The sequence below is a fragment of the Brachyistius frenatus genome, unplaced genomic scaffold, assembly GCF_029030835.1.
Source record: "Brachyistius frenatus isolate BFR_SWC_R1_liver_20210118 unplaced genomic scaffold, ASM2903083v1 Contig_43, whole genome shotgun sequence".
Taxonomy (NCBI): domain Eukaryota; kingdom Metazoa; phylum Chordata; class Actinopteri; family Embiotocidae; genus Brachyistius; species Brachyistius frenatus.
The window spans coordinates 956578-981303 of NW_027210642.1; the positions used below are offsets into that span (position 1 = coordinate 956578).

Here is a 24726-nt window from a genome sequence, read left to right on the forward strand (position 1 = left end):
TTTTGGTCAGGAAAAGTTACTTTTTGGTTGATCTGCTGACAGAAGTATGTCCAAACTAAGGCCGTACACTGACTGGTGGTCGTAGGTACAGATGATATTGTTTTATTTTGAGGGAGCAAAAGCTAAAAAGGTTGGAACCACAGCTTGTGGGAGACGAATTTAGTTGATGTGCATATCCAATGGACCAAAGGGCATCACATTCCTCGATGATAATCACATTGGCGTATTAACTGTAATTCAGGGAGGGTGTGGGCGCAACATATTTCTTTACGAAGCATTTTAACACCAAATTATCCTGGTTTTTAATTTAGATTCGCAAACTCTGCTGCCTTTTGTCGTAACTTTTCATTTCCAGTCTAAAAGGAAAGGGGGCAAGCAGAGAAGCAACATCTGACTGAGATGGTGAGAGCAAAGAGAAAGGCTTGGCTGAATGAATAAATGAATGGACAGGCGACAGGGAGAGACGAGGGCAGAGGCTGTATGCCAGCAGAGGAAAAGCGGCAGAGGATAGCTGTGCTGTGCAGCCGCCCTCCATCTGGCCACCTACCCAGAAAGCGGCCCGCTCCGCTCTGAAGTCACTGGCTGTGTTGTGCCCAGTGTGGCAGCCACTCAGACATACCAGCCTGCAGAAAACTAGGCCACTGAACTCTGTTTGCCCTCTGGTTGTTTTTTCTTTTCTTTTTTTGGTAGATTAAACCCAAAAGGCTCAACTCCCCCACCTCCCGGCCACAGAGCCTTTACCAGAAATGGGGGGAAAAAAAAATAGGCAAACTAACAAGCCACAGCCGCAGTAAACAGAAACAAATATAACCCTCTGTGCTCTGTGAGGATTCACAGCATACCTGTGTTTGTGCTTCAGTAAATCTTAGTCATTATTATCTCGGACAGGACCCCTCCTCCCCCTCGCCACCGGCCTGTCTCCGGGTCCAGGTTGGGTGTTGGAAAAGAATCTCTCGTTCTGAGTGGACAATCCTTGCGTGTGATGTCATCAGAAACAGGTGTTAAGTAGGGTAGACATGGTTTCCATGGCAACAGTGAAACCCACAGATGCGGAGGCTCTCCTCTTCTTCCTCTCTCATCTGTCTCTCCTCTGCTGGTCGAAGCCAGGGACAGAGACTCGGCATGGCGGCAGAAATCTGAATAATACGACACGGACCTGACCACGGTCCACATATTTTCAATATTAAATAAGCTGTATGATCCATTAACCCTTTGAGCTCAGCCTGTAATAAATTGCACTCCCCCCACCCCCTCATAGCGTGTGTAGATACGGGGATGCTGTCACTTCTTTTCTCAGTCTAGAGCGTTAATCGTCAGTTGTTTTGGGAACCAAGAATAATTGTAAAAAAAATCTTCCTCAGTCGCTAAAATGTCTGAATTTAAAGTCTTATTTTTTTGTCATATAACATTCTAAAAGAGGTACGGGCTCCTGGAGATATTAAAGTAACCTTCATTTCCTGTTAAAGAACTGAAATCCAGGGCACAAAGCTGTTTCCTAGTTAGGTCAGTGTCATTGTCAAGGGGTGCCATTGACTGAAGTGCCACAGTGTTGCACAAAGGGTTAATGATAAGACGAAGGCCACGCAAGGCCTGTTCCAAGTTATGTTTTTGCACATTTGTGAGATATTATGTCAGTATTTTAATTTTTCCAAGTGCCTTTTTATTTTAGGTAAATATAGAAGTTATACAATATATGAGAAAAAAAAAATTATTATATGAAAATATATTTTTTCCTGGCATCATGTTCTGCGGTTGAACATGCAGAATTTTAGAGTTGTAAAAGTCTCCAATTGGTACAACATAGCGGTGTTCTCCTGTTTTAGAGGAATTTTATTACGATATTGATAACAATGTCAATGAAAACAAAAAATGTTTAATAAAGTTGCATTTGATACGTGTTTTTTTTTCATTTCTGTTTAAAATATACTACGAAGGCAGATATTTCAGACCGCTTCTGCTCCTGCAGGCCGACATTTGCACACTTGATAGTGGCGTCGCACTTCCTCTGAATCCAAACAATCATATTACCGTGATTAACATTCGACAAGATGCAGTTTCGTTCTCTTCAGTGTTCCTAAACCACCACGATGATGATGATGATGATGATTTAGATGCCGGCAAACCATATAAAACATGGCACCGATAGGTACACGTGTACAGCTATTATTCCTTGTCCAGCAATGACATTCATTGGGCAAAAAAAAAAAAAAAAAAAAAAATACCACAAAGTCTGTGACTACAGAAAAGAAGAAGGCTTTTAATCGGGTTATAATTTACAGAGGACGGGGAGAGGGAAGGCGGGGCATGAAGGACGAGCACTAATTCGCCCTTCATGCCTTCATGTTTCTGGACTCTGCTGCGATTGCTGCTTTTGTTGTGGTGTCTGAATACTCAGCTCCTCGTCCAGACGCTCTTTAGCCCGCAACACCTGGACACACAAAGTGACATCGATGACGGAGAGGAAAGGAAGACGCTTTTAAAATAGAAAACGACACCGTGGTTTTACAGAGAGACACAAGTGAGAGACTGACTCGCTGACATCATTTCCCCACACGCGAGTCACGAGTGATGATTTGATATATAATTCAGATACAGGCAGAGAGAGAGAGAGAGAGAGAGAGAGAAGTGGTCATTGTTTAGATGTTCACGAGCAAAACGAGTTCAAAGAACGACAAAGAGCACTGCCGAGAGCCGTCGTCCACCCGCTGCGCGGGTTCCAATTTGGAGACATTATACACGGCTGCAACGACACTGATGGCGCGCAAAACTAAACTCGAGCTGCTGGTCCGGAGGGTGAAAACGCTGGCGGTCAATGAGAGAAACGACACTTAAAAGAGGCGGACCGGCTTCAGTGGCACGCCGAATACCACCGTACTTCACAACGAGCAGGAACACTGCAGAGTCGTATTTTAGCTCGTTCATGCTTCCGTGTAATTTCCATGTGTTTTTAAAGCCCTACGCTGCCACACAACGGTGTCCGTTCAGAGGGAGCCGCTCGGGTTAGAAGCGGTTTCCAAAACTGTGATTGGGAGAAACTATAGATTGCAAGCAGCAAAAACAGACACGCAAATCTTATCACACGATATTTCAGGTATTAACAGTCTCACACTTCTTAATTACGTTGCTTTGATGATTTACCAACGCCATATTTTGCCATTGTGAGCTTAAGGCAATTGTTTACTTTTATGGACACCGATTCATATTTTGGTGACGTTGCTGTAGCCGTCAACTCCACAACACATTTGAAAATTGTTTAAAAAAAAAAAGAAGTAACTACGGTGCTCGATATCATAATTATATAACTATAACGCTCAAATAACAACCAAGCGAAATGTCTAAGGTCTGAAGACGCGATACTTACTTTCGATTGTAGGTACAATGAACCGCCGACTGCCTTGTCATTGACTTTAAAAAGGTGCTCGTAGTTCTGTCGGAGATAAAAAACAAAATTAAAAAAAAAACACTTCCGAGTTCAGGGAACAACATTTGATCTTCATTTCAATATCACACCAGCACATTTTCCAATCATTTTTAGAGGAGAACAAAAATGGAACAAATCGACCCATCAATTTATGTTGGTGGCTAATTGCACGTTCTTGGTATTAACTCAGAGCCACATTATCCGAATGGATTCAATCATTTCATCAATAATACAGACAGATCCCGGACGAACGAGGGCGTTACTTCTTTTTGCAGACAGTGGTGAAGCCACTTCCCACAGAAATGTTGAGCCGTTTCTGAGTGTTTTCCAGCTGCTGGGATGAAACGCTATTGTTTCTGACTGATGGAGGAACTTGAGTTGAGCGCTATGAATTTGGCCAAACGTGGGACTTTTTTTTTTTTTTTTTGCAAGTTAGCCGTCTGAGAAATAAGCAATACGTTGACTAATAATTGAGAAAATATTGAATGTTTCGTACACAAATAGAGGGCCGTGTTAGAGGATTGCTTCATCAAGACACTCGTGTACCCGTTCGCTTTGCATTTATGAAAAAAAATAAATAAATAAAAAGGTTGCGGGATTACAGGATGTACACGCAACAAAAATAGAAACGCAAAACTTTTGTTTTTGCTCCCATTCTTCGCGAATCGGACACCTCGGCCGTCGATAAAACGCGCCCGCGTTCGCCGTCTGTGGCTCACGGCTTCCCACGCCGGACGTGGCGGGTCCCGGGCTGACCAGGTGGCACCGGGGTCGTGAGGCCGGTCGGACGCGCCACCGAATTCTCTGAAACAACGTTGTCGACGGCTTGGGACAGTGAAATGAACACCCGACTCGCGGGGGGAGGGTGGGGGGGGGCAACGGTTCTGCTGGAATTCCTGCGGTCGGCGGTCCGCACGCTCTCAAAACTCGTGACGTCCGCGGTTGTGTCGTGTGATAGGAATGTGCTCATTTTAGTGTGTCCTTTGACTTTGGCCCGTCCGAGGCGCGTGCGTGCAAAAAAAATCACGCCGTTTAATCAGCATCTCGATGTTGCCACGCGCGTCGGGTGGACGGGATTGTCTGGGCGAAGGTGGGGTGCTCGCTAGAACAGACATTAACAAATTTGCGAAGCAAAGTCAGAGAGAAATATACTTTTGTAGGCATGGACGAAGTCTCCGATCATTTATTTCAAGGAGCAAAAACACAAGTGTTGCATTCATATTTTTGTTTGGAGTATTTTGGAAAAAAAAAAAAAAAAAAATACCGTATTCACTCAGGCAGACATTTTTAGGAGATAAAACAAAAAAAAAAACAAAAAAAAACTTGGTGATACTTAACAAACACTACAGAAATGCTGCAACTTGCATACTAACTCTTGGAACATCAACTCTCTGGCCCATAGTAGGCACTGATGATTCACAAGAGTGCGTTTGTACCTTCTGAATGTCCTCAGGAGTGAGTGTGGAGACGTTGAGGATCTGCTGGGCCTCTTGCAGGCTCATGCCGGTGATGCTGGAGACTGCAGCTGACTGCGGACCTGCGCTGCTCCTGGCCCGCGCCGCGGCTTGGCTGGCTGCGTGGGGAAATACAACACAAGACAAAATGGTCGAGACAAATCATGAGCCCTGAACGAATGCGACGTCACCGTGCTTTGAACGCGGCGGCAACCGGCGATTCCTTTCGCGAATACTGCTCTGTCGCAGGGGATGCTGTATCTCAGGGGGGAAAGAATAAGTGACGTGAATCTGAAGTTGTTGTTGTTTTTAAACCCTTATTAAACCGGAAAAAGTCTGATGAAGATGAAAAACAATCGGGTGTCCTGGCTGAGACGGCACAGCTCGCATGGTTACGGATCGGTTTGCAAACACACGCAGCAATTTACAATGAAAACAGAGAACAAACTACAGGATCCTGATATATCAAAATGCGTCACAAGTCGATGACTTCAGGGATCATGAAGGGGTAACGTGGATAAACCAAAAACATCAACAGAGGGAGCAGCGCACTTATTAAACACCCTTTTTTTTTTTTTTTCTAAATTCAGTCCAGGCTTTAGGAATAAACTCCTGGCTGAGGAGCAGAGTTCCCCTCATTTTTTATGAAGGATGTAAATCCCCTTGGCGAGATGAAAGTAGACCAGGAATACCCTTATAAATAATCAAATGCCAATAGGTGTGACTTCTATTTGAACATTTTGTCTATATGCTGTAATTCCATCACATATATATATATATATTTTTTTTTTCAAATATCTATCACACTTTCTGAGAGACAAATGGAAGAGGCAACTGGCCATTTTGACTGAAGGAATTACTAATGGCTGAAGAAAACTGCTTTCAATGAACAAACTGAATAGTCGACTAAATGTCTAATCGATTATAATCGATGTCGCGGGCCTGCTCGCGAGTCATACCTGCATATTCCTGCTGTAAAGCACGTGCGAATGCACGTCCCACCACCTGGGCTCCCATCACTATGATCTGTGCAAGATATTTAGCCTGCAAGAGAAGAAAACAACATCATATTCATAAAAAAAAAACCACAACAACAACAACAAAAAAAACACAAAACAAAACAAGGTCAGCTGGTTATAAAACCAGTTTGACAGTCAGTTCAATAAGTGTCTGCAGGTGATGACGTAAGCAACGACACCTGGATGACATCTAGTAAATCTACGACACGGTTTCAAAACGCCGTCGTTTCTTTTCTTTGGGTGTAACGTTACCACGTTTTGGGAAGCTGGCATCTTCCTTAAATGTGATGAAACAACGTCCGAGGGGGGAGAAGAGGAGGAGGAGGAGAGGAGGAGGAGAGTGGCAGCAGCTCCACAACGCCTCCTGCTAATACTAACAACAGCCGGGCGTAGAAATATAAACGCGATAACTGCGCTCTTACCATTTTTATAATATCGCACAGCCTCCGCGGACAGCGCGTTGTCTTTTGTTTTCACACATGCACACTGAAGGTTACCGAAAAGGTCAAAGTTCAGTGAAGCGCCGAAAATACGCGATTCAAGATGACTCCGTTGGAACGGCGATAATTTCGACAGCGCCACCTGCCGACGGGGAGGTTGAAGCGCAGCTTTCTTTCGCTTACGCTCTAAGCATCGACTTGCTCATATACCAGCCTCAAAATAGTTTAACAAGTTGCAACAATGACAGAAAGAGATAAAAAAAAATAACAACATATAAGAAAATAGCAGAATAAGCAAATAAAAATAAAGTACTTTGAGAGCTGAAATAAGGTCCATTGATTAAATAGAATTTTAAATCTGTATTATTTCCACTGAGAACTCTTGAAAGGTATGTTCTTAAAAAGTGCGACCTCAAGAGTGAACATGGTAATATCGGCTAGTCAGATTGCTTTGGTTGCTTCATTTTGATAAATCACCTGAGTGGTTTGAAACACACCAGTTTGATAATCTGTAGCAGGTAGACCAGTCTCTACTCCACAAAATAATTGTAATTTTTGAATTTAACAAATAAATTAAAATTGCATATTTTTTAAAAGAACTAATTACTCAACAGGAAAACCATAAATGAGCAGGAGTTAACCTTGAAGACTAAATCCCATCTACCTTCCCTGGCCACATGTTAAAAAGGTCTCTTGCATCAAACAATGTATTTCGCAAAATTAACAATATTACGCACAATATAGAAAGGGACACATTCAAGTTGTCATTTTTTATTTAGGATTTTTTTTTTTTTATATATAAAAATGTATGTGCAGTGCATCCGGAAAGTATTCACAGCGCTTCACATGTATTTTTTGTGTCCCTAACAGTCTCCAACAAAGCAACACTAATGCATCTGAATATTGCAATTTATTATGCCTCTTTGACATATCTATTGGCTGTTTATCATGGTAAGTTAATCACACAGGAACAAGCAGAAATGGTTCAAAAGGTGTTTATTGCAAGACAATACTGAAAAAAATCCACAAACCATTACTCAAGTAAGACAGAAACAAAACAACTTTTTACTCACTGTATAAAATACAAGGTTCCCCTTTTTAACACACTGGAAGGCAAGTTAACCCCATCCAAAAATGACAAAGTATGGCCTTTGAGAATCACAAGTACATCCAGAATACATCACACAAACCCCTATGACACCCACCGTACATGTGCTCAACATATGCTCAACCATACGTGGCTTAATGGGCTTGTTCAGCTCAGTCCATCTGAGGCTGTAAACAATATAGATATATAGATATTGCTATAGCCCTGAAGAGAGACTCCATGATGGCTGTTATGGCTGCATTGTAAGTTATTAATACTGTACTGTTGTCAAATCAACACAATGATTACTTATTACTACTTAAAATTAGATCAAGAAAATTAGTTCATTTAGTGGGGAATGTCCCCGAAACAGTCAAAACACCAACTAAAGTCGCTTTCCAGCAAACTAACTGGAAGAAGAAGAAAAAAAAAATCATCTTAAAGAATACAAATCTCTGTCTAAAAACTGAAGAAGGAGGTGGTTTGGCTTTCAATGAATAACATTTGAGTCTCATTGATCTTGATCCCTGCTCATACATCCAATGCTGGATGGCAGAAGATTCAATCAAATCTAACTGGTACAATTACAGTAAAATATAATTCTGTTAAAATGGCATTTTAATCTAATTTTGGTGAACAAAGAGAAGCAAACTTAATGTTGTTGTCATTAAAAATTCCAGTTCATGGCCAAACATGAACACTGGTGAACCCTGTTGTATCCTCAGAGTGGTTTTTTTGCTGCAGAAGCTTGAACATGTTACAGTATCTGTGTGTTTTACCTGACCAAACAGGAAGACAAGTTTTTTTTTTTTTTTAACAGCTGCTGGATGTTCACTGTTCACTTATATAAAAATTAATTAACTCTTTTTTCGTTTTTTTGCCGTGTTACATTTTTCGAAGACACATTGTGACGGAGCGTGCTCATATGACTGGCCAGTACAAAATGCAAGCAGTGGTCCACTGTGGAGATAAATGTGCACACATTTAACAACTCTGTACATCGTAAGTCAGATATTCTGACATCTAAACACAGGCAGCCATTTCTTTATACAGTATCAGGACACCCAGGACTGCATTATCATGTTTAAATCACGGCCCCACACCACAGAAAACAGAGAAGCATGACTGAAGTACTCGTCCATTATTTTAAAAAAGTTGTTTAATGTCAGTGAAACCCATAGTTAGGTCTGTTTTGACCACTGAGAGCTGCTGTAATGTAGAATAAAGCATTAGAGGTATTATTGCTATGATTGCCTGCAGTTTTGCTCACTTTAAACTAACCATGGATGAACAGAAATATGGTTGAGTTATTCCCAACATATGATTTCAATGTATTTACTGATAATTATTGTTGTATAATCCCTTTATGGTGATAGTTGTAAACAGAATGAAAGAAATTCTCTGTCTACATGAACAAAACAGAGTAGTTACTAAGTGAGATTTATCCCAGAATGATACATCATCATGATTAAGAATTTCAAGGAATCAGATTTAGATTGAACCAAACATCAACTAGACAACGTGACATTTCATTTTCCAAACCTTAACAAATATCGTCATACACACAGTACTGAAACCAGAAGGTCTTTTAAAAAGTTATTAAGATTTCCCCCCCCCAGCCCCCCTCACCGTGGGGGCTTTCACATTGTGCAGTATTCTTTGTTTGTTCAGTATGCTGAGATGTTTGATGATCAAGCTCAGAGGATGTCTGGGTGGCACAGTCGCACACACGATTGGCAACACAACACTTGAGCCGTCTTCTCCTCTTTGCTGTTGGCACCACGACTGAACCAAAGGCACGACGACGACTCCTTTAGTCATCCTGAATGACGGAGAAGTCAGCAACAGTGTATTATTGACTGGCAATAAAACCTGCATTTTCTTAATCTCCTCCGGGTCCTTACAATCCTTTCTGTTTGACAGTTAGCGCTCCACCACATTTTAAAAACAAAACATTGCAAGAAAAATAGCTCGATAATGTCAAAGTTATTAAGGCTTCTGAGCTCCTGAAGATACACAACTGCAACACAGGAACAAAAAAACAGAATGAAACCCTTATAATATGATTAAAATATATATAAACAATAAACACAAACTGCCTCTTAAAAAATACCACAGTTAAAGGAACACAATGTTTACAATGAATGAAACTCACAATAGTAGTATTTGTTGCAGAGCAGATTATATTTAACTGTACAGGGATTCATAACACCGAATATAACTGATCAAGAGTATGTGTCGGTATCAGATGTCTGTCTTTAGGGCTACTGCATCCTTATTAAAACAAAACTACAGAAAGCTTAGACACTCATCTTCCCAGACTTTTCCATCACATTCACTCACCCACTCGTCTTCATCGACCCCCTCGAAGGAATCCTGCGGCAGTGGGTCGTCCATGTTACCCAGCTTAGCCACCATGGCACTCAGCAGCTGGATCACACGTATTCAGTGTTAACAAGTATCAGACCCTCACAGGTGCGTTTCAATTAGCAGCAGTTGGTTTATACAATGAAAAGTATTTCAACTCGTCCTCACCTCCTCCTTCTTCTGCTCATCAGTCTTTTCCTCCAGGTAAACAGACGAAGGTAGGTATTTTCTCACTGGGGCCTCTTTGGGGGCCTCACTCACTGGGGAAAAAACACACATGCACGCGCACACGCACGCACACACACACACACACACACACACACACACACACACACACACACACACACACACACACACACACACACACACACACACACACACACCTGGCATCAAGCACAGAAACATACCAGGACATGTCCAGGACTGACATGTAGACTGCAGAGGTAAGCATATTCATTTAGATTGAGAGCTATGTTAGATAAGGGCACGTGGAATGTATACATAGTCAGACTCTCTGTATCTGCACCTGGCGTCATATCTTTTGGCTTCAGGCTGATATTCTTGTGTTGGCCGTTGGAGCCGGAGAGCCAAGCGGAGCCCGTCAGTGCTGGTTCCCACCACACCTCTGTGTCCGAGTACACATCGTCCTGGAAAAACTCTTTCTGGAGACCCAAAGAAGACAAACACATCGATTTATACACTCTAAAGTTAATCAACAGTCATTTATCAGAAACAACCACCAGGAGGGAAGGTATGTAGTTTTCCCATGTGTCCACAAGGTGGTGCAGTTGGCTCACCTTGACCCGTGGCACTCTGAAGCCCACTGGCTCTATGGTCGTCTTGGTGAGCATTAGTCCAACAGCGATCTCCACATCACGAACATTGCACTCCGTCTTGGGTAGAAAAGCCAAACCCTGCAGACAGGAAACAGTCAGACAGAGTTACATGTTTTCTAATTACCCAAAAAATGAATAACCCAAAAGGTCATGTATTTGTGATTATAATTGTACTTGCACAAAAACACATTAGTGTCTGTATGCTCAGATGTTTAGCAAAAATATAAGAAAGTCACAGGAGGTTGGTTGGGTACCTTGTGAGGCTCAGGAGAGTTAAAACTGCTGCATTCAATAAAGTATGGATCTTCAGGGACAATCTCATAAATGTGCACTCTGGTGTCACCCTGGAACAATGAAAGGAATCAAACTCACGTTACATCTAATTCTTATTTCATTCAACTTGTAGAACAGTGGCAGTAGATTATCTCACAACATATTTGGTAGTTAGTGTGCTTACTTTTCCAGTGAGGATGACGACACCGGTGTCGGGGTCGTAGAAAGGGATGAGTGTGGAGGGGGACACGTTTACAGGAGTGCTGGTTATGGCCCCGGAGGACAGGGAGTCAGCAGAGTACAGGTACAGTACTCTCTCACTGCGGCTGGAGGAGAAGGACAAGAAGGGTCAGTGACTCGACCAATTACTCAATTCCACACTTTAAATTCAGCAGGGGACTGAACACCTTGTGCAGGAAAATCACAAAGGTCAGTGTTGCTCGAATGGTCAACGTGCAAATAAAGAACTAATTCTTTCCTGCACCTGTCAAATCCTGACACCAACAGGCACTTGCCACCACACACCCACACCACACGGGCCCCCCTGTGGCCCTCAGGGCCCGGGCCCTCCTGCAAAAAGAAAATAGTGTGTGAAAAGTGTGTCTGTGAGACTTGACCGTAGGAGCAAAGAGAGCAAAGCACCGAGATGCAATGTTTCTAACTTGTCGATAGCAAATCACAAGTGGCCTTTCTTTTTCTTTTTTTTTTAAACAGCAATACACCTCAATCAACACAGTTCTGTAGCCTTAAAGAATTAAATCTTATTCAATTAAATTTAAGCATGAATATAAGCAGATTTTTCTGTTCAGTCCATTAACATTCAATTGAACCTTTATAAATTCATCTCTCTTTGTGATTCAGAGCTGTGTACTGGTATTACATTGTTGTTTCACCATTTTCACAACATAAACTAAAAGAAAATTCTAAAATGTGTTCTGGTTGTAGCCTTGTATGTTGCCCATTGTGTTGTACATACCTTCTCAGGTGCAGTGGACTTGCGGGGGTCATAGATGCGAACCTTCCCATCCTTGCAAACTGTGGCCAGGAGCTTGCCGTCAGGGCTCCACGCCATGCCAAACACCTGAACGTGAAGCACAAGAGGGAAGGAGAGAGAAGACAAAGAGGAAACTCAGCAGCCTGTAGAATGATCAGCTCATGTTTTCATTTCAATATTTTGTAAGGAGACATTATTAATGTCCAAACTGCACGTACAGTCGCCATTTGCAGCATCCTTTCTTTAGTTTAGTGTCCCATTAAACACTTTGTACTGACTTAAAAGTATTTTTTCTGTATCTGGTCTTGTCTTAATAGTTTCTGTGGTGTTGCATGGTTCTTGGTTCCTCACCTGGTCCTGGTGTCCAGTGAGAACTTTGACCTGTTCTCCACTTCTGAGGTCCCACAGCCTGACTGTGAGATCATATGATGAAGACACGAGGAGTCCGCTGGCCAGAGGGTGGAATTTAATGGAGTAGATCTTCTCTGTGTGGCCTGTGAGGAGTCACAGCAGCTGTCAATCATCTGTCAGATTATTATGGAGCCCCTGAAGGATCATAATAGGATTTTCTTTGTGAACTGCTATGGTATTCCCGGTACCTTCCAATAACTTTGTTCTGATTGACAGAGGCTGATCTGTATCTTGAAACAGTATCATGTGCATGAGCACATGCACCCTCAGCTGTGGCTGAACCACTGCAGCTGGAAAGATAAGATTGATTGAGCTGATATTAGTGTACCCTCCAGGGATCCGTCCTACCTTGTAAAATCAGCTCAGGCTCAGTCAGGGTCTCTTTCAGCCCGCCTTCTGGTAACTGCCACACCCGGATCTTGGCGTCCTCACCGGCTAGTATGGACAGAAAGAGAGACACAAGTACGTTAAATCAACAGTCAGACTCTTAAATACACAGCATATGTAGTTACTTACCAACAGCAAGTCTGTGTGCGTCAAAGGGGTCCCAAGAGAAGTCAGCCACATTGGCAGAGTTTTGGATGGTGGGCAGGGCCGTGTCGGGTAACCGGCCAGGTTGAGAGCGCTGACGAGAGAAATAAAACCACTCATACACACACGTTGCACAGTTGTCCCAATGTATTGTAGTACAAATACACTCAACACGGAGGCCTAATGCAGTTTTACTAGTCGACATCCCTGCATTTTTATTGCCACTGCTGTACCTCAAATATGGCAATCTGGCCTCCAGAGATGGCGAGGGGCACGGCCACACGTTGGCGGTTTACACAGAAGCCGTCACACTCGCCTGGAGTCGTCAGGTTGATGCCACGAATGTTGGTGATGTGAGTGTCCTTGTGCATCACTGTGCCCTGGATGTGACGGAACTTGGAGGTCGGTCCTGGATAAAAGATCATTTGAAATTGACAACAACAACAACAACAACAACAAAAAATCATTCATACTAACAGGAAAAACACCAAAAGATGTGTATGTGTATGCGTGTGTTTATACCCAGCAGGCTCTGAATTGTCTTGGTGCTCTGGCTGGGACTGGGGCTGGGGATGAAGCCTGAGGAGAGGCCGGAGGTGGAGGAGGGAGAGCGTGACGGGGCAGCACTGCTGCTGGGAGTGCTTAGAGGACTGCTGGAGGTTGAGCAGCCACGAGCCTGATCCTGTAGATAAGATAGATACCGCGTACCATAAATGTTAAATAAAGTCCGCATTAACCAAACCTAAATGATAAAGTGTTTTGGGTAAATCTAAACCAGGTAATACAGAAACATTTTCTCCGAATGTGTCTCTGACCTCCTTACTCCCTCCACTGGCCAGTTCCTTCTTTACAGGTGTCTGTTTTCCTGGTGAGGCCTTCGGTTTGGGCTGTTTGTCCGGGTGGAGGCTGACGTTCTCCACCTAAGGACAAACAGAGCTAACTGTTGCAGTCTGTCTGTACAGTGTAACGACTGGATAAACCTGTGAAGAGAGGAGATTTCTGACCTGCTTGTTCCCTCCCTGCCACCACTCCTCAGCAGACATGGCCGGAGTTGTGCCCACTGTGTCTGGGTAAATGTCCTCATGAAACTCCTGTCCTGAATGCTGTAAGACAATACAGGACAAGCATTAAAACAGCAATGCAGAGAGGTGCATTACTTTCACATGTTGTGAATCTTCTGTGCGTGTGGGGTGGTCAGTGCTGTGCATCTATACACACCTTGCGAGGCACTTGATAGCTGACTGGCACAATGCAGCTGTCTGTCAGCTGAAGTAAACGCATCACCTCGCAGGACATCACATCCAACGCCAGTTTGGGTACCATGGCAACCCCTCGTGTTGAAATATCCGTCAGACAGTGGCTCACTACAGATATAAAATATGGAGGGAAAATGCATAAAGGAGCAATAAAATACCGGGAGGGAGGATGTAATAAAGCCGGAGCAGACAGATAGCAAACTAAGCTTTACCTTGAGAGAGGAAAGGATCAGAGGAAGAGACTTCAAAGCAATCGATCACAGTGTCACCCTGAGCAAAAGAAAACATTATTAGATCATCCACTGAAAAGCCTTATAAGATGATTATTATCAGCTGAGAAGGGAATTATGCATTGAATTGTTAGCAGTAGACTTTTAAAATACATAACTGTTGTCACCAGACAGAATGCACCATCGAGGGCATAAATGTAGATCTTACCATGCCAGCCAGGAGGAGCAGACCGGTGTCTTCATCAAACAGTGGGATCAGCATCCTGGCAGTGAAGAGACAAGAGAGGGAGAGGGGACATGAGAAAGGGATTTTCAAAATATTCTCGCTTGTTCTTCTTTACATATCACAGGTTGTATGGGTTGACGTTTTCTTAAATTGCCACTAGATGGTGGAGAATGCTCAATTTTAGGGTAGAGGTAATGCTGTCCAGTGATCACTCAGATACTGCTGCAGACTTTTTGTTTGATGAAACTGAATCTTGACCGTCACATTCAAAACCCACTGTGATTTCTTCTTCCACATGTTTATTATCAAAACCCATTAAAACCATGAGGAATATATTTAAATATTAAAAACTGACTTAAAAATCAGAAAACCAGACTTGAGGTGACCAGGGAGCAGAGCTGCAGCCAAAAATTATTTGAGTTCTTTATTTATTTACTAATAAATTGTTTGATCAAAAGATCAATTGATCAATCTAGCCTTTTAGTCTGTAAATGAAAGAAAACAAGGAAGTTTCCCAAAGCCCAGTGATAAACACAACAGTCCAAATTCCAAACATATTCCATTTGCTAACTTCTAAAACATCTTGGAGCCTTTTGTTTGATACTTATTAAATCGTTTTCTGCTAGTCGAGTAATCACTTGGTCAACTAAAGCCTCCAGCTCTACGTCAAACCTTCACCCACGCAAGGCAAAACAAGGCAACAGTCACCTGCCTCCTCTCATGATTTGATTTAAGAGGATTGAAGGCTCCGGAAACTAAATGAGCTTTGGCTCAAAGGGGAAAGTACAACTGGACGTAGTAACCACACCAAACCGGAAATACTTTCTCAAACACCGGCAATGCTGGAAAATCTCTTTTCTTATTCTCAACCTCCACAGTGCCACAGTCTGTTCTCTTCTTTCCTCTCTTCATCAATAACAGCAACAGGCATCCTGCTGTATTATTTTCACAGACAGAAGAGGACGGAGAATGCTGGCTGACCTAACTACTTCACATCACAGGGCACAGATAGGCTGATTGAAGTGGAGAGGCAGTTGATTGGCTTTTGATGATGACCTTGCGTAATGGTACTATTCTCGGGGAAACGCCACTCAGCTGCCTCCACATCAACTGAGAATGACAGACCGGTGATGTAATGCTCCAAGTATGACAATATAATGACAGACTTAGTTTGGGTATCTTAAATGTTAGCGCATGGTGACACGCAAAGGTTTACAATGTGTACATGTCTGAGAGTTACAGAGAAAAACACAGCATGACTGTATGTCAGGAAGTTGAAGAGATTTGAAAAACAGGATTTTTCAAAGCTAGAAGATCAGGATCAGCCATGAGTCTGTGTAACAGCTGACATTATTTATTCAGTTTACTGTGATAAGGATCTGCGCATTATTTTCATTTGAGTCTTTTGCCACATTTTTGGAAGTAACTTTGCTTTTAACAGTTTTGAACGGTGTAAACGTTGGAAATGATGAATCTGGTTCTTGTCTCGGTAAAAGACAATTTTTTTTATATGATGATAGGATCAGAAAAGTTTTTTTTAAATTTTTTTTAAAAGTAAAAGAAATAAGATGTAAAATGCTAGACACCCTAATAAACAAGGTAACGTGTTTAAAGATGAAAATACTTGCAAAGAAGTGAGGCAATAGGAAAGTAGTAATGCAATTAAGTAGTGCAGCAATGCAAAATGTTCCAGCTGCCAGTGTGATTGACTTAGTCAATTAGTCCATTAGTTGTTTTTGATGAAATAGTCTTAAAGCAGCAGCGAAAAAAGGTTCCAATTAAAGGAAATAATGAAGTCATTATGTAATGTTGCTCATAAATGTTTGCATTTTGTCCTATTTGAGTTCATGTTAAGGGGGTGTAATTTCCTAAAAGGCAATTTAGATTAGTATGTCACGTTCAGGATTTCCCGAAGGAGCTTCTTTCCCTGCTCTACCTGTCCCAGTTTGTCCTCTTTACTTCATGATTTGGTCTTTGATATATCAAAATCTGCGCACGCATCAGACCTGTGCCTCCTCTTTTCTCTCGCATCCCTCCCTCTCTCCCAGGCCTGGGAGGTCAGCGAGGGGCACCCACGCTTCGTTAGGCCGACTCTGTGTTCCCATGTCCGAGTCAGCCCACAGGGAGTCCCTAAACACCTCCATTCCCACACCCCTCTCGCTGCCCGTCCTCCTCTCCATCACTCACTCTATCCGTTGCTATTCACCAACACTACCTTTCTTGCACTGTGAGCAAGTGCCGCAAATCCCAATTATTTCCCCAAATTGCCTTGATTTTTCTCTGAGGTCTTATCTGTGGTTTTCTCACAGTAAATGTACAACAAGTCAAACAGCCACATAATTTGAGTCAAACTTTATCACTGATAATGGCCTCTAGTTACTGTCGTTTTCATGCTCCACCTCACCATCAGCCCATTTTCCCACACAGGAAAACACATACACGCGTGCATGTGCATATTTACGCACACAGACGCACAAGCACACGTGCTAATAATGCGGCCCAGTCGCGTATGTGTACAAGCATTAATGCGTGTGCTGTGGAGACACCCACACAGGGTTAAGTTTGCGAGTGAGCTTGTTATGCAGATCTCGATCACATGGGCTGATTATCAATGAAAAGAAAAACTATTACAGACCTCATTCAGGAGAGGTTGTAAAAGGAGGTGTGTGTGTGTAGTACTGACTCCAGCCTGACACACTAATCCAGACATAAGGCCTTTTGAGTGTCGGGTGTGTGACTCGAGCAAGTTTAAGCACAGACACATGTTAAATAGTCATCAAATAAAACTGCAAAAAAAAACATAAAAATCTGAGAGGTGGCATGCAGTCAGAGAAAAAAAAAGAGAGATAAATATAGAGGGAAAGACTCAATGGTATCAGCAGAGTAACATGAATAACAACTAAGTAAACTCCTCCTTGAAAGATTTGACTCATCGCAGCCTCGCACTCTCAGGCCTATCTTCACCCACTAATGTCTCAACACCTTTCAGACTCTCCCAACACTCTCTGCAGTGAGCCCGGCTGATGCTCCAAAATCCGCCTGGCTTCAGTCTGTCACTGGAGCTCTGCTCCTATCAGAGTTTACACAAACCAGAGAGCAGAGAGAGAGAGCACGCCTCCTGTCTCGTCTGCCATCGCCTCACACCGCTCTCTCACACAGGCCCAAACGGACATCATAAAAATGACCTTCTGCCAATGACAGCAGCCTTCAGCACCAGCAGATATGATGGGTGTATTACTCTAGAAAGCATCTGCGTGAGAGTGATTGTGTGCGTGGATAAGTCTGAATCAACCCAGGTATATTATGATTATGAGAATGCGTTGTCATTTGATAATGTGAGATAGTGTAAATCATTGGAATAACTGACTAATGGAGGGCCAGATAAATGGACATGTGGATGACAGACAAGTGCAGAAATGGTGTGTGTGTGTGTGTGTGTGTGTTTGTGTTTGAATTGGGGAGTGCACATAATTGGGCCTCTGCAGCTGGAGCTGTAGGTGGAGAGAAACCTCAGAGTTGATAGAGTTCAACTGAGCAAAAATGTCCAGTCATCGTCGGACAATAAGAATGGCCACTGCCATCAAACTGTGTCTATACATCCACCAGATGTATCCTTCCAGATACACATTCGGGTGCAGATATATATATATATGGAGATCATGAATTGTATTCTCATGTATGTGCTTCAAAAATATGAAAATACACAAATACCAACACACTCTATGCTTGTGTGAGCACATATAGGCACAGAGATAGCATCAGACACACACAGCAGAGTAATTTATACAGTATAGATGGAGCTAATGGAAGTTGCCTGTAGAGGTATAAGGTTATTGGTTGAGCTACAGCAGCTATGACCCGATCAGTATCAGTGAAAGGGTGCATTCTCTGTCATATGAGATCATGGCCTTTAGCTAGCCTTACTCCAAAAAACACCAGCTAGATGGCACAATAAGCTCCAGATGACAGGTAGGAGCTCGCCAGAGAGTAGAAAAGAAAAAGAAGAAGAGGCCTTTGAGGAATATGAAACCTAAACAAAGCAGCTGGTTGTCTACATCTCAGTTTTTTAGAGTAGTCTTCCACACAGTCACTCCATTGCTCTCTAAGATGGACTGCAACCATGTATTATCTGCAAATAACTGCTACATTATCATTATATTTCTAAGTACTGTATTGTAAATCTAATATAGGTATTTCTGTCGACTATATATGACAAATACTGTATATTATTCTGTCCTGGAGGAGATGTCTTTCCCTTAAATCTATTATTGAGGAAGTATATTTCTTGATCTGAATTGAGGTACTAACTGTAGAGGATATCATACTTAGAGAGCCCTCCGAGGCTCTGCGCTATAATCACAACCATTCTGACTTCATCATTAATCACAGCAGTGAAGAGTCTCCACGGTATTGTGCGTACATAGGATGACCCCTCTTTAATTCACTAGTTTTTCTCTCCGTAACCCAGCCTCCCTCCTCCCGTCATCTTTTATCTGTTCCCTGGTTGTGTAATCCCAGTCAGTCGGAGTGAATGAGCTATCTCAGAGGGTGAAGGGTCTGCTGAACGGTGAACTCCATCAGTCCACTTTATCAGTCCTCCAGCCTCCACTGTGTGTGACTGTGGGCTTCCAGCTTGTCCAGCTGTTTTAGACTATATCTGCTGTCCTATTGGTCAGTGATGGTAACTTAGTGTTTCAGAGTGAAACTAGAGCCATGGCCATGAAATAAGGTTTGGGTTTTCACACAGGATGACAAATACACCTGCGGCAGGCTACAGCAATAACAGTGGACATGTTGTTGGGAGGATTCAGTCATTAATTTTAGACTTAAAATAGAATTACCCTGTTATCCAAAAAAAACCACGTGGTCAGTGTACTTTTCCCACTCTCGTCTGAGCATTACATTCAGTGCTAAACTCTTATTTGGTGAAATTCTGTGACTTTAAATGGGAGTAGTGGAGATGTTAGTAAGCTCTAAATCGGACAGAGGCTACAGCCCATAATCCAAGTGAAACAATTCATGAAATGTATTAAAACCGCAGTTGGTATAAATATTCATCACTGGATTTTTCTTGGAATCTAAACCACTGACAGAAAGACAAACAGCGATGTGGATGGATATGGGTATTATAATTATTCTGTGTTTTTTAATCCAGCTACATTTTCTTGGTTATATGCATGTTTTCTCATGAAGGAAAAACAAGAGTCTATAGCCCTGTGAGCAGCTCTGTGAGACTGGGGTACACTGCTGGTGTAAGGTTTACCTTGACGACCATCTTAGTTAAGCGTGTTAGCAGGCCAACATTTGCTAAGTAGCACTTATTACAAAGCACAGCCAAAGCCAGTGTCATTAGTTTTGCAGGTTTGTGGTCATAAACCAAAGGATTGATTTGGATTATCAGCACAAAATTTCATGACAATCCATTGAGTAGCTGTTGAGATAGTTCAGTCTAGAGCAGAATGGCTAACCGACTGACCGGAAGAATAGCATTGTCATCTGCAGTAACATCACGCATATGGACATAAAGGGAGGGACCAATACTCATAGCTCAAATTGAACCGTAGCCGTAAATCACCCAAAACCCTTTGACACATTTCAATAACATTGTAGGCCTTACTTTACCTCCCCCTCACATACACACAGTAAAAGGCAGATTAATAATGTGGCAGATGTGCTGTAGTTTGGTGAACTCTTGGCTGTAACTAAGAGCTGTATCTCCCGTGTTAAAGTATGACTATTTAAGCGCACGCTTTTTAACTTATTTTCATAATCCCTGTCTGATGAAGACAGTTCATATGACCAGCACATTATCTATTTATTGTGCTACAACATTGCCCTCTTCCTGTCTTCATTGTTGGCTGTGACAGAACACACTCTTTTATGTTTCACTGTTATTAGTCTTGTGTAAAGGTAAAGGAGTTGGACACAGCTAATGGTTTTATGCACATTTACACTGCGGGCCCGTGGGTGTTCACATTACCTCGACAATGGAAGGAGTGGAGCAGAATAATCCACTGATATTAAAAGGGAAAGTGAACAACACAGGAGCTGTAAAACTGTCTCCAGGATGGTAAATCCTGGGCTGGTTTCTAGTGTTCTATAAGAATGTGAAAAAAAAAAATGAAAAAAAGGAAGTCCTTTCCATCGGAGATATGAGAGTAAAAATTATGCACAATCTTGGCAAAGATCACCTAAAGTCAACAAATGGTTTGGCACTGATTAGAGCATTCAAACTGAAGCAGCACGATCCAACAAAAAATACTTAGGTTTGCCAAAAGAAAGCAAACAAACAATATATCACAGCTGATCAACTTTGTCACCTTTGTAAACTCACAAGTTCACACCGCAATCGAATTTATGCACTTGTGGTGTCTAAATGTGTACAAATGTTTCCATTCACAGCATCAGAGCGCCTCCGGCTGCACCACAGAAGCTTCTTCACTACATCAGTTACACTAGCTTCTAAGTGAAATACATTTCACTGTCCAAACTGATTTTATTCTCATGAGTGAAGACATAGGTCTTGTGTGAGTTTGGAAATAAGGAAGGGGACAGAATAATGTCCTGGTGGTTATTAGCCCTGTTTGTACCTTTCTGTTGCTTTCAAGAAACAGAGCTAAGGATTCATTTTTCTGAGACGTAAATCCCTGGGGGTTTATTTTAAACCCTGAAAAACTCCCTCTTGAGGTATTTCCCGAATTCTCAAACACTTCTCTATCCATCTGGATAGAAAAAAGTCACCAGAAGAAGAATATTTTACCTGCTTCCAAAGTAGCGTCTGAATTTCCAAATCTGTGCAGCCAGAGCAAATAAAGACGAAGGTCGTTTCTTCTAGCGAAAACTTTCCTTGATGCTCTCGCACATATTAAGCAAGGAGGTAATTTCCAGTTGCCATCTTTGTTTGTATTAGAAAATTAAGTTGAAACTTGGGATAAAAGTCTTTTTTAGTCTAAATCAGACTGAAAAATCAGACAAGAGTCTTTGAAGTAGAAGAAGAAAGAGGAAATACCTTCAGAACAGTAAGTAAGTGTGATGAGATGAGCTATTAGGTTATTCAAAGATAAGTAATAAGTATCTTAGCTCTTTGGCTCAAATCTATTTGATAATAAAGAAAAAGCACACACAGGGGAAACACAGTAGGTTCTTATACGGGTATGGTCTAAAAGGCTCAAATACGGCTCTGCCTCTGGTCGTACTGAATGCTGAAGATATGATGAGTTCAAGGATCCTCAGCAGGTGTTTGAGTCAGGCTGCACAGTGCTGCTGAGAGCTGAAATGTACTAAAGTGCAGCATACTGAGCGTGTGTTTTGTTTCCACTACGTGTGTTTAATAAGTGTGCTGGGTCCGCCTGCCTAGCTACCTTCAGTAGCCAGTTCATTAGAAGGGAATTAGGGTTGACGCACTGCGTTCCTGAGTGGGGAAGAAAAGCTAGGATTGTCAGTGGAGGGGCCAGCTGTGGCCGTGTCTGAGCCCCAGTGACGAGGCTCTCAGATGGGCTGCCAAGCGCCTGCTCTCCCCTTTGTCCTCGCTTCATCGGGCCCCGTCCTCTGGGCCCTGACAACCAGCACATACACACACAAGTACATGCAGTGGCACACATTCACATGCGTACATGCATGCTCCAGATTTAATTAAACTCATCGAGTCCTATGTCAAAAGGTCTGCAGTGATCGCTCTGACACCCACCATAAACTCCCGGTTCCACATGCGACCGCAAGCAAAGTTGCCAAACGGAAAAAATATGCCACAGCTTCCATAGTAATTTCCCTTCTGTCCTCAAGAAACAGAATAACGCTTCATTACCATTCCAAGTTGTCGTCAGTATAGCTCCATCTTCACACTGACACAAGCAGCCCCAACCAGGGCAGCACATCTCTCAGTTAATCCCTCTCTGCTGGGCGGAACAATGAGCCCGCAACAAGACGACTGGTACCAAAGCCACATATCACATCTTTGAAAAATACCAAGTATGTGTCAAAAAACGAGCCCTTGTAATGCAATAGACAATTATACACGTCTCAAGACAACTCAACGCAGAGTGCTGTTTGACCACGACGGACAGCGCATCTGTTTTACATAATGTTAACATGAAAAATGAAAACCGGAATCTTTATTTTTACAAGAGGAGACACAAAGAGAGACCAAACCAGGGCTTAAATTGGCGGACCAGATACTTACACTGAACTATTAAACACACACAGTTCTGAATATCTAAGATAAATAAGAGAAAGTAAAAAAACACCTGCAAAATGACACACTCATGTCGCCTCCCACACACAAACATTCACACAGACCTTTAAATGCGTGGAAAACTGGTCCAGACTTGCTAGGTTATAAAGTAGCCAGATCACTGGTCATAAACTGGCAGAAGACCTCAGGCCCTCCACATTCAGTGCTCAGAGGGGGTGGGCTTGCTGTAGGACGTGGGTGGGCGTCAGGGACTTGGGGTATACAGACTGAAAGGGAAGTAAGGTAGTGAAAGTCCTAACAAAGAAACAAATCTTTAAAATGAGCACACACGTGAAAATTCACTTACAGTAAGAAAGCTTGGAGCTTGCTAACAGAAACAAACAGCAAGTGAAGTACCATGGGCATGCTCTTCAGTTTGTAATCGCATCTCCAACGTCTGTATCTCTTAAGTGCTGATGTCTGTGGAGCCCCGGAAGAGATGCGTTCCACGTTAACCTCGGGGGTTCAGCATCAAGGGCCCACACTAGACGACCATTAAATGACCTGTCGTTGAGGGCCTGGGAACCGATCGGCAGCCATAACTGCCTCAGCAGAGAGAGGGGAGAAGAGGAGATAACAAGGAAGACAGAAAGCGACCGGGTGAGGGTCACGACCGCAACGACCCTCTCTGCTGTTCGGTCATCTAAGGAAAGTCTTGTCATGGTTGCGTGCTAAATACTGAACACAGTCCTGGAGGGGATGAAGTACACATGTTTGAGAGGAAGTGAGGAAATGGTGAACTGTTTTGCCCTCTTGACTAGACGTTGATTGATTTTCGGCCAATAGCAGTATTTCACAGTTATTTGTTGATCAGCAAAATGTCCGCCAATACAACACAGAAACATTCTGATATATTTGCAATAAAAGTACTTAAACTCTGGCGGCTTTGCTAGTTTGGCTACTTTGAAAGCTCACAAATTGTCTAAAGAAATATGCTTTCGACGAAATAGAGGATCCAAAGGCCTTCCTATTTTTGTGTAAACATGAGTACATTTTACAAGTTTAAGAAAAGGAGTAACTCACGTCTATTAACAAATATATGTGTCTGTCTCTTCAGGTTAAGTGTTTCATTAGCGGTCTCATTCAAGTGTTTGTCTTTCACATGCAAGCCCATTCTAAAGGAAAATGTATTTAAAAATCGCATAAATCCCAACAGTAGAGCTAAAGAAAAATTCAACTATGTATATCAGCAGTTACTTAAAATTTGCATTGCTCATAATCACTGTTAACGCTAAAAAATACTCCTTATGAATCCCTTTAAAATAAACCACAAAATAGAAAAGTCACGCTCTAAATCAGCCATAGATATCATATGCTGCACTGCAATTATGAATTATTCTGCATACCACAGCTATAACTTAAAAGTAACGATCAGACATTTACCCTCGACTTGGCCACGGTGAGTCAGCAACTCCACATTGATTTTTAATAGGGAACAAATTGGAGATGATGACAGTGTTAAGTTCACTCTAGTCTATTTTTCGTGCTGTGGAAAGTCCATACTGTGGCTCTTCTACCCGACACCTACTGAAACACTCAGTAAAGTCTCCTATGAAAATACAACCCACCAATAACAGACTCGATGAATGACTTACTGCCCTGTTAAAGTATTGTCCAGCTAAACAGAGCGTGGTCAAACTCAGACGGACAGTATAGAGGCCTAAGAGCAACAGCCCAGACGGTAGCGTGGAAAATGCTACAGGTGAACTGTTATGTCACATGTCTTGGACGGTTACTGATGAATCTTTTTGGTGACTGCTGCTCAAGTCTTCAGCCAAAGTTCCTTCGAAGGATTGCAGTCCTTGATTTTTTACCAAAGCTCATAATGGATGATCCAAACCTTTCAGAACATACTTGCCCCGTTGTATGTGACTGCGTGTGTGTACTGTACGATACTTTCCTTCAGGGACAGCCAGGACAGAATTATTGAAAAGGCTAGAACCATAAAACT

General features: G+C 42.4%; 2 protein-coding genes across 2 annotated transcripts in view; both read right to left on the reverse strand.

Annotated features, from left to right (window-relative positions):
• Positions 1-2237: 2237 nt before the first annotated feature.
• On the reverse strand, positions 2238-6424 carry pam16 (presequence translocase associated motor 16). Its single transcript, XM_069702829.1, has 5 exons — positions 6317-6424; positions 5835-5919; positions 4858-4994; positions 3362-3427; positions 2238-2428 (listed from the first exon to the last, which is right to left on the reverse strand). Exons 1-5 carry the CDS (start codon positions 6317-6319, stop codon positions 2339-2341), a joined length of 381 nt encoding a protein of 126 aa, XP_069558930.1. The 5' UTR covers positions 6320-6424; the 3' UTR covers positions 2238-2338.
• Positions 6425-7313: 889 nt separating this feature from the next.
• The window catches only part of coro7 (coronin 7), a 106460-nt gene continuing 89047 nt past the window's right edge, over positions 7314-24726 (reverse strand). Inside the window, exons 10-28 of the mRNA XM_069702828.1 lie at positions 14528-14582; positions 14302-14359; positions 14052-14197; positions 13838-13936; positions 13649-13753; positions 13356-13515; positions 13067-13242; positions 12819-12927; positions 12651-12737; positions 12243-12385; positions 11874-11978; positions 11382-11467; positions 11082-11223; positions 10879-10968; positions 10586-10702; positions 10315-10450; positions 9957-10048; positions 9765-9851; positions 7314-9243 (exon numbers count right to left, since the gene is read on the reverse strand). Coding sequence (XP_069558929.1) covers positions 9235-9243; positions 9765-9851; positions 9957-10048; positions 10315-10450; positions 10586-10702; positions 10879-10968; positions 11082-11223; positions 11382-11467; positions 11874-11978; positions 12243-12385; positions 12651-12737; positions 12819-12927; positions 13067-13242; positions 13356-13515; positions 13649-13753; positions 13838-13936; positions 14052-14197; positions 14302-14359; positions 14528-14582 — 2002 coding nt within the window. The 3' untranslated portion in view covers positions 7314-9234. The remainder of the gene's footprint in view (positions 9244-9764; positions 9852-9956; positions 10049-10314; positions 10451-10585; positions 10703-10878; positions 10969-11081; positions 11224-11381; positions 11468-11873; positions 11979-12242; positions 12386-12650; positions 12738-12818; positions 12928-13066; positions 13243-13355; positions 13516-13648; positions 13754-13837; positions 13937-14051; positions 14198-14301; positions 14360-14527; positions 14583-24726) is intronic.

Coding starts and splice junctions, on each gene's coding strand:
- pam16 (XM_069702829.1), bottom strand. Junction 4,995..5,834: donor TTTACAGCAGGAATATGCAG/GTATGACTCGCG, acceptor TTCCCCACGCAG/CCAGCCAAGCCGCGGCGCGG. Junction 2,429..3,361: donor CATTGTACCTACAATCGAAA/GTAAGTATCGCG, acceptor TTGTGTGTCCAG/GTGTTGCGGGCTAAAGAGCG.